The 13,884-nt window shown below is 35.6% G+C and overlaps 1 protein-coding gene across 1 annotated transcript in view; it reads left to right on the forward strand.

Annotated features, from left to right (window-relative positions):
* VPS13B (vacuolar protein sorting 13 homolog B) overlaps window positions 1-13,884 on the forward strand; it is a 399,744-nt gene that overhangs the window by 177,993 nt on the left and 207,867 nt on the right. The window contains exon 21 of the mRNA XM_026049995.1: window positions 9,927-10,054. Coding sequence (XP_025905780.1) covers window positions 9,927-10,054 — 128 coding nt within the window. The remainder of the gene's footprint in view (window positions 1-9,926; window positions 10,055-13,884) is intronic.

The raw sequence follows: 13,884 nt of genomic DNA on the forward strand, positions 1-13,884 counted from the left end.
ATTACTTTTTGGTTAGTGTTCTTTAAAAAAGTATATTTCTAAGGAATAAAATGCATTCATCATCTYTAATATTTTTTGTCATGCGAAAGCCTAAACTGAGGAGCTCTTTAGATTTAAAATTTAAATACCAAAGGTTTTTTCTTGACTCAGGTGAAGAAGGAAGTTGGTTGCTTTTTGGAGTTACTTCAGGATGTTACGTGATAATATGGAGGGGTATRTTGCTGTTAAAGTTCGTTCTTTCATTCATGAGGAAGCCACAGTGGATTGAAGTAATGTAATAATATGAGTCACAGCAGATCTGGAATYGATTAATATGAACTTCCGAGGTACCATCTGTGCCATCTGATTATATATGTCTTGCTTAAAAAATTAGGTAGAGTGGAACAATTATATAAATCAGTGCATTTACACTTAATGCAGTAAAAATGATTTTTTTGGGGAAGTAGTTGGGTAAAAACACGATGTTCATCATTGAGCAGAAGTAGGATTTAAAATCTGAAATTTATGAAAAGTTAAGAAAAGCTAGAAGTGATGAAAGAAGTCACCTCTATCATTTCCTTTAAGTCTTTCTTTGAATACTGTCCATAATGCAATGCCTTTAAGAAATCAGCCTGTTAGGGTTGCTGTCATTTTTCTCTATATCTAGATACAAAACAGAAAGTGTCTAATGAAAAATAATGAGCATGTAGTTTTGATAAATGTAAAGGTATATATTTCTTCCATTTTCTCATCTCAATTATTACATAATAATTATAGTTTTGTTTGTTTTTGAGCACAAGAATCAGTGTGTTTATTCAGGGCCTAACATAATTATATTACTGCTGTAACAACTTATGGTTAGGGAAGCAACTTTGTATGAATAGCAAATGACAACCTCTTTGAATATTCTCCTTTTGTTCCCTCATGCTTACTTTGTTTATTTTAGGAAGGGGAAGGAGGAATTTATGTAGAGTCAAGTGCAAAGCTGTTCGTTGAGATTTCAGGAGAAAAGAGTGAAAAATGATGTGGCCAAGGTCAATGAGAACAATGAAACAAACAGATGAGGCTAAGGAGCATTTTGCTATGAAATGCAGAAGCAAAAACAGTGATAAAGAATTCTCAGTAAATTTTCGTATGCTATTTTTTAATCTTTCTTAAGATTTATTTTGCAGAATTTTGCAGATTTGATACAGAAAGGATGACTTTTTATAACTAACTCCAAGGTTCAGATTTTGAATTCTGATATTCTGAATTCTGATATTTGAATTTTTGAATTTTGAACTCAGATTTGCGTTCTGAATTGCACCTATGTAAACTCATGTTTATCCTTAGTGGCTGCTTGCAAGCAGAGGTGCTAGAATAACACATTCTAGTCACCACCTTATACAAGTAGGTATGCAGATTCCTCATCAGCCTGGTAGCCAGTTTTGATCTTCAGCCTGCTTTATTCTTCACTTTTAGGACTAGCTTTCCTATAGTAATGATCAAAAAATATCTAGTAAAAAATACGATTGCTCAAAATGTAGGGTCTTTTGCTAACACTACTTTTCACTTTATGGCCTTTCTTTTAATTTCACCTACTGTCCAAGATTTCTTTCATTTTCTGGCTTAACTTTTTAAAACTAGCAGTAAAAAACACTCAAATTATAGGTTTAGCATTTTGCTATACCAAATGCCAGAAGCKCTAGAGAAGGCAGGAATAATTGGAAGCCTTGTATCTCTTCACCGTCAAAGCTAGCTAGGGGTAACCTAATTTTTCTGAAGGCTGCAATTCCTGCATTGATAGCAGGCATGTATGTCCAGTTGTTGCAGATTGAAAGAGATTAGGTCTTAAAATCACAGTGTTCAGGTAATGATCTCGAATTTATCCTTTTCAGATCCCCTGGGATCTTAGGAGCCCCTCTCTTGAGAACAACTGGAAGGCAGCCCCTTATATTAAATGGAAGCAGTTTGGAATTACAGCTGGCAGATGATTTAAAACATTGATCTTTGGTTCAGTTTATTAGTTAGTTAATGGCTGCTGAGACCATGCCAAAAAAAAGCATGGGAAAAGAGCAAAACTGCTATTTATATGGTGTCTGTCTGCAAATAGAATGAAAATCCACGGTTTCTGGTCTTAAGTTTCTAACTGTGGTTATTTATAAACCTCCTTCAAATCCCCTTCCTCAGACTCTTCAAAACCCCAGTAAGATAAGAGAATACACTGGTTTAAGTTTTGTATGCTGTGGCCGTAGACAAACAAAATGATAGGGGAAGAAGAGCTCTTTCCTTTTTTCCTGGCTCTTTCCTTTTCCAAAGATGATCCTAATAAAGCCTCTGACCTCCTTCACCAACCAGTCTTGTCTCCTTGGAGGCCTCTTTTATTCAGCTCTCCCCCTTCCTACACTGAAGCATTACAGAAAAGACTTTTGAGAAATAGATAAAGACTATATATAAAGACTATAAATGGAGGAATTTACCTCAGTCCCTTCATCCACCCACTGCTTCTGCTCCCGTTCTCAGCAGTTCAGGAGGTCTCTACAGGACCTCAATGAAAAATGATCAGCAAGCTGATAGGCCAGGAAGCACAGCTCTTAGCACACTGGCAAAGAGATCATTTTAATGTATGTACGGTATACATAGCATACCTGAACAGGAAACTAGTAAATTTTGATATACTGCTCTGTGGAACTTTGATTCCTGAGGAGATATAATGAAAATGATTACATTTTCATAAGCGCTAAGATACACCTAGTTTAGTACTGATTTATACCTCATGGAGAAGGTGGTGCTAGCATAGCGTGACAGTTTAAAGTCATGCTCAGTCCTGTATGGCCTCTATCTTTAGTCTCYCCTGTATAATTTGCCTGCTTAGCTTTTTTTTTCACAAAAATTGTTTCACTGAGTGCTGAGAAACCTATGCTATCAAAGTTGATTTCTATTGATTAGTAAAGCCAAAAGGAGTTAAAAAGGATGAGCAAATCAGTGCATGCACGTGCACAGAGCATAGGATTGCATAAGTCTTATTTCCTTAGGATACCTGCTTGAAAAGGCCCYCGTTTTTCCTTTCCTTCCCCTTGCTAACACTTAATAACACAGGTCTAATTACATGCTGATATGGATCCTGATCCTAAAGGCAAGTTGATCTGTTAATGGGTAGTGGGCAGGAGCTCCAGTCGAGACCAGGAAAAGCCCMCACCTTTAGACCAGCTTCCCCAGTCGTTGCCGGGGGTCAGTGAAACCGGCCTCAGCCAAATCGTTACTGCAGAGGCCTAAGTATTTACTTCAGATATTCCATTTTCAGTACATTACAGCCCACTAAATGTATGTTACATTTGATAGCTATTAGTAAAATGAAGAAATGATTCAACGACTTTGTTTTACTACCCCTGTAGAGTAATAGATGCCAGTGCTCAGGACAATCTTGTGCTCTCTGAGTTTTCCTAGGCAGTCGGCTACTCGGTGAAGCTGGTTCTCTGCTACTGATATTAAGTGAAATTACGTCTTAAGCTAATAAACATTCTGTTCACTACAGTGTGGCAGGACACAGTAAAAACTGAATGTGGTGACCGAGGGTGTTTTTCTAAAATACAGTGAGAATGTTGAACCAGATTCCTGCTAAAAATGAACCCTTGGAATGCAGAAAACTGGCAACTGCGCGAGAAGTCTGGCTTGTGAGAAATCAGTGGATTATCTGAAGTATTTGAGTCAGTAGATCTCTCTTKCTGCTCAATGAACTGAATGATTATCGTTTATTCATGCCTGCCATGAAATGTATGACTGATACGTTTGGGAAGGTGAATAAAATGAAATAGACACTAAATAGGCAAAGTAAAATAGAGGAATTTAAATCTGAGGCACATTTAGCCTGGGGTGCCTAAAAGTACTATGATTTTTTTTTCATTTTTATAAATGGATTTTAGTTCTTGGAAGGATTATTTAAAAACAAAGTCTCTGAACTCAGATGGTCTGTAATAACTTCTAGCTGCCTGAAGTAGGCTATGCTGAGAAACAGAGTGAGTTTTCTTGGCTAGTAAAACTCTTGAACTTTTTTGTTTGATACCCTCATTTCAGTTTGAGGGATTTAAGAATGTTAGGAACTCCAAGACCATAGAAGGCATAAGCTACACTTCCAGTATCGAGAACTTCAAAGTTGGCAGCTTTGAATCCAAATATTTGGATTCAAATTGGATTCAAATTCAATTCAAATTATATTCAGAAAAATGAGGAGCTTGACATGTATTTTTAAAATGTTTTCAAAATCAGACCAAATTACTCCCATCAGGAAAGTTCTGCCAAATGAAAAGTCTGAAATTCTTACTTGGGAGTATACCAACATACAAAAATTCTGTATATAGCACATATGTATGTATAAAAATGTGTATGTATGTGTTTTTATATATATATGTACACTAGTATTAAAAAAATGGAATGGTAAGCAATTTTAAGAGAAGTTCAGGCCTAGACACAAACACTCATTGAAGTCATTTTTATAATTACTAGTAGGTCCATATCACCAGTGAAAATAAGCACTAAACTATGATGCATTTGAGTGATGCGTGAGAATGCCTCACTTCCTTCTTTCCCTCTTGTTTCTACCAGTAACATCCATAATTACAACTAAATATGTTTTTGGTGCTGTTTTTATTGTTTATTTTGAGGGAGTTGATTTTTCTTTCATTTCCAGATTGATAGTAGTATGGATTTTTTTTCATAAGAATTGCTGTTTTGTTAAAAACACCAATATTTATATGGTCACAGTTCAGCAATTACTCATTATAATATTTGTATATACTTAAATATGTAGTTTATATAGCTATGTTAGTTACTAACACAGAATCAGGAGTAATACAGAATACCTCTCTAATAAGTGAGATATGAGGTTAAAGGCAAGTATCGATTTGTACAATAAAGCTCCAGTCTCTCTNTTTTTTTTTTTTTTTTTTTTTTTTTCCATTTTTTTATTCCCTGAACTAACTAGTTTGTTGCTGTTTGTTGCCAGAAACAGTGCAGCAGTCATGGTAAAGATGTAACATATGGATTGCCGGCCATAGCCATTGCCCAGTCATCCCCGCTCTCACACAGACAGATCCTTTCTGCTTGCACAGCCACGTTAATATCACATTTGTCTTCATATACTGACATACATTTACCCTAGAGAAGGGCGTATCGGGTTAAAAGTCAAAAGCTTCTGTATTTTAGCACTTCTGCTGCTGCTAACTCAGTGAATGACCTCTCTAATTGAGTCACTGCACCTCTGCTCTCCTTCCTCTGAATAAAAGTACTTGCTTTGGCTGGTTGTCAGGGACTGTGGGGCTCAGATATTATGATCTTCATTGATAAATTTCATACATCATCCTTGCTGTTAGTAAAGTAGAATGCAAAAATGCTCAAGTAGAGGAATTACATATGCAAAGACTAAAACATCTTTGCAAATGTTTTGCACTGTTATTTTATAAGCTCAAATAGGCTCACTGGTGTTATTTAGAGTAGTTACTGACAATTACTAAGTTGTATAAGAATTGTGTCAGGTGCTACTTTCCTCCTCAAGCATCCTGATGAAGAAAATGCAGATCAAGCTTTTTACACAGATCACAGATCATCACACTGATATGTGAGATGATSACACACAGATCATCATTGTCTTGCCTCAAGTAAATCTCAGAGATATGAATAAATCAAATGTCAGCCATCGAGCAACAGAATATAGGGAGTAGCTTCTTGTGTGATAATGCAAAAAATGAAATGTGAATACTTCTGCAACGGTTCTGATATTAGATATCAATGATTCAGAAAATGTAACTAAATAAAGATGTGACCCTCACCTAATGGTTACAGTAAGCCAGCTCTTGGGTGAACTTTTATTCTGAAATAATGACTAAAGGAAAAATCAGTAAGTTAAGATAGGAAGCTTTTTCAGCAAGATAATCCCTTGTGATTTTGCAATTTCTTGTTTTTATATATATATACACTTTACTAAAATTAAATCATGGAAAAAAATAGAGTCACTAGAAATACACTGTATTGAGAACAGAATTTGTTTTTTTGGCCATCTTATAAACATACATATGTGTTATAAAATTGTGAATTATATATTATATATAATGCTTTCATCTGTATGTGTGTGTGTGTGTATACAAATATATACACATCTATTTTTTGTTCTGTTGCATTGTAAATACAAAAAATACGTAAATCTATGTGGGAAGCCATGGTATGAACCTAAGAAAAAACAATTTTTTTATTTAGAAGGTCCCAGGAGATTTRTTTTGCCCAATGTTATATGTAGAAACCTGAATCTGCTGGCTTATAGACAAGGGCAACAAGTAAGTTTTAAGTAGACTCTCTTTTTATAACAATTAATCTTCTACAAAAAAACTGTAACCCATTTAGATTTTCACCTTTTTTCAAAGTTGTTTGAAGTTTGAATTTTCTCCTTCACTGCTTTTTAATCTCATTTCTAATCCCTTAGACCCCTTAATCAGTTCCTCAATGGCTTGCATTTATAGCAAACAGCTTGGTATTTTTGTTTTCATTTCTGATAAAAAGACATATCYAGTGCATAAAAAATGCATATTAAGAAGTCTTAATAAGGGTTTCTTAAAATAACGCTTAAGAATYCCACAAGTTCTTTGCCGTTGCAGAGACTATATCGAATAATCGAGGCTCCTCGTGAGAGGAGTCTCATGGCAGAAGGGTGAGACTTGAGACRTCCAGACCATATAAAATGAGGCATAGCGTGTTCACACTGTGTTCTACCTGCCCTTAGTTCACTTAATAGCTCTAAGGGAGGAAGATCCAGAAGCAGCTGCCAAGGTCACTAGTGSTGAGCAAAAATTTGGTCCAAAAATTCGACTCAGTGGTCCTGAGTTGACTAGTGGAAGATCTCTTCTCACCTTTTATCTGTTTGAGAAATGGCCTTGTACCACAAATCACTTCGCTTTTAAAGAATTTACATTTTGTGTTTCTTGATTCACTGGATATTAATTTACACAAAAGAGCTACTTTTTTAAGACGTCTTCTCATTTTTAAACTTGGCATTATCTTATGGATAGATACCTAGAGCAGCCATTTCCCAGTAGACTAAAAACCACATAGAAAGAGGYATATCTCTATATAAGAAAAACACCTCTGTCTAAGATTTATGCCTGTAAGTCTTGCTTACTGGCATCTCCTATAAAGAGAGGACTTTTATGATTAATTTTGCAGGATTGCCGTTTGGAACTGCCTCTGTGCTTTAACCATAAATTGTAAAACAAATTATGAAAACTGCTGCTTCTGTTAGCTCAATCCATATAGGTTATGATCATCCTTCCTTGAAAAGTCTCTTCATTACAAGTGTGTGTTCTGAAGTTGGTGGTAACTGCCAGMCTATAACTGTTTATAAGCCTGTAACTTTGACAGAGATGCAATGTATATTTTTTATCAAAATATCAGTTACACAACATGGACTAGAAGATGAGAATACATTTTGTTTTCCTGTGTGTTATTTTTCCTGAGAAGTCAACTATGTGCAAGCTGAAGCGGCCTCTTTTTTTTTCCCCCCCTCATCAGTTTGTAAATATTTCGGACAAATTGTATTTTCTATCTAGCTAATGCCAACTGGCTCCTGGCTTCAACACAAGGCTGATTGCAGAGCCAGGAAATGTTGCTAGATTTTCAATTCAGTAGTAACTGAGTAACATAATTATTTTAGGAGATTAACCTTCGTCCYGAGACCGATGGAGCTGATCCAGGCTACGTGTGCCCTACAGAGGACTAGGCAAACGTGCAGGGCAGCCACACTGGGCTGCTGCGCTTCCTTAGGAGCTCCCATCTACTGATGCTCATGCCTCGTGGGGAGTTAGGACACTGCTTGGTCCCGACATGCCACCCTTTCAGGAAAAAGAGGAAAAATACATACATACATAGGTACATACATACATACATATATATGTAAAGGAACAGAAGCAGAAGTCTTCTGTTTTATTTTTCAGAATTTTTTTCTGTCCTTCTTTTTTCTTTTTGCCTTACAACAAGTCTTACTCCTTGTCTTTTTGAGTTTTTTTTCTTTTTTTTTCTTTTTTTTCTTTTTTTCTTTTTTTCTTTTTTTCTTTTTTTTGCTCTTTTGGTTGAGTATTAGGTATGAAGTAACCTGTTGTCTGATATTCCATGACTTTGAAGCAGTTCTGCAGGTTTGAGTGGCACAAGTACTAGAAGAAGTGGAGTTTCGGCTGGCTAATTTTGGCCAGCTAAGGGTGTGTGTTTCTCAACCAACAAAACAGAGGTAGCTCCCTGGTATTGCTAAAAAAGYGAACTTTTCACTGCCTCTTGCAAATGTCCAAAGTCTCACAGTGACTTTATATATTGTGCTCACTAATATTGTACTTTGAACTATATCTGCTATTAACTCTCTTGTTTTAATCTTCCTTAATTCCCAGGCTGGTTCTGATTCTTCCCGTGTATTGCATGTAGTAGAGGGCCTGTTCACACATGTGTGAACCGAGGAAGGGTGTGAAGTTCAAGCCAAACAGCTCTTCCTCAAACACTTCACTAACTGTCTTTGTGGTAGTTCAGTCTATTTGTATATGGACTGAATCACTTGACATAAAAGTGTCCAGACAAGAAAATACTGCAGAAAGAGTATTCCACACTGATTTTCCACATGGGCAAAATTTACTTTAGTTTGTTTCTCCAGCTCAACTAACAAAGTACAGTCTAGAAATGTTGTGCTTCCTACATTCTCATGGTCCTGTGTTCATCCTAGGTCCATAAGTGAAGCTAGGAATACCTGAGAAGGCTAATTACAGTGTAACCATAAAAATCCTACTCTTTTGGGTAGGAAATCTCTTTCTCTTTGAATTTACTCATAGGTTGGAGAAAATTAATGCTTTTCGGGACATTTAAAATCTTAGAGTATTGTTGAAGGATTTTGTCTAAAATATTAATCAACCATGATCTTGTATGTTACATATGGCAAATAAATATCACAATATCACAATTTAATTCTTCAGGTGCCATGAACATTGCACACATTTGGCAGAAATTCACCTCTGAGTTACATAATTTTGCATTCTTCCCTCGGTTTCCTTGGTTAAAACTGATTGAAGTCTAAATGATTCATAGAGGGGCATAGAATTTCACTCACCTGATAACAATATTAAGAATTTTTCTGTAGTTTGTATGCAGATCCAGAATTTGTATCCAGATTTCTCCAGGCATTATAATTTTTAAACAAAACCTGTAACTTTTAGGTTGCTGTTAATTTAAGTGATATCATGAAGGCTTTGTGCTTTATTCCTACAATTTTGTCAGCTCAACAATAGTTAGGCCAACCTTGYAAATGTCAAAGAAGCTGATAATAATTTGCTGGGTATCCCCAAACCTGTCTGTAAGAGCAGACAGGGCAAGTGTGGACGATTCACACATTCTTTAAAGAAYTTGCAGTTAGTATTTGTTCCATTTGTTCCCTTTCAAGAAAATGATTTTATTTTTAGACCTTTGGATTCATGCGCAAAGATTTGCTAAGTGAATATTTAAAGTAAACTAATCAAAGGCTGTAATTTAATATGAGCTCTCTCACATTTCTTGGAACAAGTTTACAAAATGAAAACCTTGTTTAGATTACCCTGGCAGCAATGTATGGGAAAACCTCTTATATTGCAATTCCGTCACCAAATAGGTTATCACACTTTGAAAACTGACCTAATTGCTTAGGTCAAACACTCCTCATAATATTTGCTTTGCAATTTACATTAAGAGAATTTAAACATGCCTAAAATGTTTTTGAAACATTGCATTTCTTACCATGCTTAACTAGTGCAGTTGTACTGCCAAGTTGGAAACTAATAAATCGCCACTGAAGTTTCTGCTATTTTCTGAAGTTTCTGATTATCACTGGTATATAGTGAGAGAATTTAAAATAGTCCTTTTCTTTGTGACATTCTTTAGATCTACTTTGTATAACTGGATTTTGCTGTTTGTTTTAGAATCTCGGCCTTTRTCACTCCCTGTGAAAACCATGCTGAACTCGTCGGAAAGCTGCACAAGTCCTGAAGAAAGAATGAAGGAATTTATTGGAATAGTGTGGAATGCAGTTAAGCGCCTTACACTTCAGGTAAGATGAAAAGGGAGTGAGAAAAACTGTCATTCCAAACTATATAATACTTTTTATGCATCCTAGTTCTTTTTATGGGGGTTTTTTAAAGGAGTTCCCTCGTTTTATTGTCTTATTTCACTAGTTTCAACATAATAGAGGATGAAAATTAAAACATAGATTGCTGGTAAATTAAGCAAAGAATCCCACCTCTGGCTTTAAAATATTAGTGCTCCAAAATGTGTTTTTGTTACTAAAGGGGAATACGAAGAAAAAATGCTTGTCATGGTCTTTTGAATATAAATATAGCTGCTTGCTCATCTGTAATTAAAATTGCAGAATACTGTCCTACTGTCCTTTCTAAAATTATTTAATGAACGTACAAATTCTTTATTAGGTTGTGTGTTGCAGTATGATGCTGTACGGTGGTGCTTGGTTGTCTTCTGCTTAGTTGTCTACCTTCTTATAAAGAACCAATGAGACTGATCTGTTTTGTCTGACACTCCTCTTAATTCTAATCTGTGATCAAGTAGAAGCAGAGTAGCACTATGTATATAAAACATATATAGATGTATATAAAACATATATAGTAGCCGTATGTATATATAAAACATGCGTATGTGTACATACATATATATATATATATATAAAAATATATACATACATACCAACCTCAAAGAGGCCATCTTAGATATCCAGTATTGTGAGTAGATGATCAAAAACTAGACCGTTTAGAAATGCAAGAATAGGACTCGAGGCTTCCATATATGTATCGAGTGCTTGCCTGTAAGTAGCCCTCACCTAACATTTTTATAAGTTATGGCTTTCAAATGGTACGTTCTATGAGGTTAGTACACAACTATATAGTAGCAGAACTGTTTTCATGTTAAAATTAAAAACAAAACAAAAAGCTATTGCTGTTAAGAAAGTAATCACTAGATGCCTATTCATTCTTCCTACCCAAAATATTTATACCCAGCCACATGCACAAGCTGTTTTCATGCAGACAAGACAGGCCTCAGACTACTRGAGGGCTTGAAGAATTTGAGATTTATCTATCTGAGCAAGGACTTCAGGTTCCTGATTCTGCTTCATGCTAGAACATGCTGAAGTTGAGGGAGTGTTTTCTCTTAACTCCACTGAGCTTTCAGACAGGTCATTTGCTGGTATTTCTTGAGTACTTTGCCTGCTTTCCTCTATTTCTTAGTATTGTGACCACAAGTGRTAAGAATGGCTGGAAAAGGGGAGGAAAGACCCGTATTTACAAGGCTTTAGAAGGCTTTTTGAAGGAAGCAATGTATTTTTGTTATGAGTCTGGGTAGTACCCAGCACAGTGAAGTTCAGTATTAACTGAGACATAAAGTTTGTGTCGTAAGAAGAAGAATAAAATAGTGATGTAAAAGAACAGGATCCTTTATAAATGAGGAAGATAGAATTGGGATTGAAATACTGTCTCTTCTGCTCAWACATTTTTCATAGTAAGTTCTGTTACGTGAACAACTCCCAGGAAAATGGAAACTGAATTGGTTTTGAAGTAAGAGTAAGATGCTGAGTAGTGAAAAATGAAGTTTGTGTTTCCAAGTAAGGTAAAAATGTTTGAGATTGAAATGGTATTTTTGATGGAGATGAAAATTCACTACAGGGATAGGCTCATGCTTTCTCAAACAGTAATTTGTTGAATATTCTCATGATCTAACATAATATACTGAGGTGTTAGAACTATTGGTGGTAGAACTTTTTAAATATRTATGTATTAGATACTCTTTCTCATTTTTGAATTTGTTGATTTATTTACTTGCTTTTTTGGTAACATACTCAGATGCTTTCAATTTTCAGGAAATTATATTTTACTTTTTATTTCTGTTGAAATCAAATGGCCCTGTGACACCACACGGCAGCTTGCGAACTTACTCTGATGTGTTTCATCCCTGTGCTTGGATCGTGCTTGAAGTGAATGGCTTCAAGTGAAGTATCTTATCCGAAAGAGGGAATCCATATCAGCAGTAAAAAGTTGCAGCAGTCTCCAGGGATATACCAGAGGAAATATCCAAGGAAGTGTTTCTGAACAAAGATGCCCTTCTCAGCCCTTCTCAGTGAAATATGAACGATTCRTAGTTAGGCTTGCTCTTCTTTTTATTGTTAGCAGTCCCTGTGCCTATTTTCTTTAAGTGTATTTTTCAACACRTGGAATGTAAATACATGTAGGTCTTCTCCAATATGAGCATGGATGGGAAAGATGGAATCTTGTGCAAAGCAGTGTGTGTGTGAGRTAAGAAATTGAGGGTAATGGCTCTTTTTTTTTTTTTAATTCAAGCATAGCGTAATGTAATTATACCTTTAATAAAACACACCATATAATTAGATTTTCTCTCAACATGAAAAAGCCAAATAGCTAAAATATTTTTTTTTTCTGGTTAAATAGTGGAACATTAGACTGCAAGCTTTTTTTCTAAGGCTATTTTCATGTTTCTGGATCTTTTATTAATGTGATTGTAGAACAGCAAAATCTGCAGTTGTCGTCAGATAAAACAGAACTTCATAACTTAAAATCATCAAAGGATTATTCTTTTAGTGGAAGCTTGAGTAAGTAAATGTCTTTGGAACCAAAGTAACTGGAAAGTTTATTTTGGAGCCAAAGCTGGTACTTGCTTAGCCCTGGCCCTCCCTTGCTCATGATAGACTATTGCATGAAGATTTTGTGCTCTGGAGTTGTGCTAAGGTATTAGTATTTTAGTGAAAAGACTTTCATACTCAACTATAAAAAGTTGTTTTTATTATTTGGTTGTTGTAGGATTTTATACACAGCCTTGAAGTCTTCTTGGCAGTTATACTGTGCAGGAGGGTAATACTCACTTTTCACGTGTTCTTCATCCTAATAGTTGCTTAAATTGTGAAGCAGTATAAACACAGTTATTTTTAATTGGTTGTTAATGCTGAATTCCAGTGAGAATAATGAAGGATCTGTATTAAAAGCAAATGAATTAATGAGTAATGTTGCAGGGAATGCCAACTAAATAAGTGTGTTAATTATTACCCCCCAAATGTAGCCAGATATTCCACCTGCCTTTAAATATCCCTGAAATTATTTCAGAAAATGAGTCTGTTTCCTGAAATTATTGAAAATAATATTTTCTTTAAAGCATGTAACTTGCACAAAGTTATAGTTAAAATGAAACGTTGATTGAAAGTGCAGAAATGCAATGGTGAAATTGCCAAGTGTTCTTATTCTTTGAGTAGATCAGCTGCTCTGTGGCTTGTAACTTAAGAGTAATATTCAGCAGTTGTGAGATAGGACTATTTCTTAAGATGATTACTTATCACAAACTGGCAAAAGTTAAAGTATCCCCTAATTAAACAAAAATAATTTTAAAATTGAGCTTGCTTAGAAAAAAAGAGGGGTCCCTTGAAGTGCTAAGTTACTGTTTTAAGCAGTTGAAAAAAAATGAGGGGTTCATTACAGTCATTATGGTTATTGTACTCATTTGTATGTGCAGGTAGCCAAGCCTTTTAATTCTCCTACTAATATGCACTACTTTTCAGTGACATCTTTTTTTATCTTTCGGTCTAACTTTGAAATACGAATTTCTAGCCTGTCTCCCTCATTTCTAACAAGCAGTACATGCCAGGCTTAAATGCAGAGGATAGACCTGATTTGGATGTAGGGCACCAAGGTAGAGTCTTACAGCAATGACCAAAAACCATAACCCTGATGTAAGGTGGGTACCGGTTGATCGCTGCTCGTCTGGGGATCATTATGAGATTTATTCTGTATTTCTGTATGGAAACTTCCCCAAATCACAGTCTCTCCCGTGTGACAGGAGAGACTGTGACGGATGGTGGTTAGTGGAGGT

Source organism: Nothoprocta perdicaria, unplaced genomic scaffold (genome assembly GCF_003342845.1).
Source record: "Nothoprocta perdicaria isolate Ctin4 unplaced genomic scaffold, notPer1 scaffold_64, whole genome shotgun sequence".
NCBI lineage: Eukaryota > Metazoa > Chordata > Aves > Tinamiformes > Tinamidae > Nothoprocta > Nothoprocta perdicaria.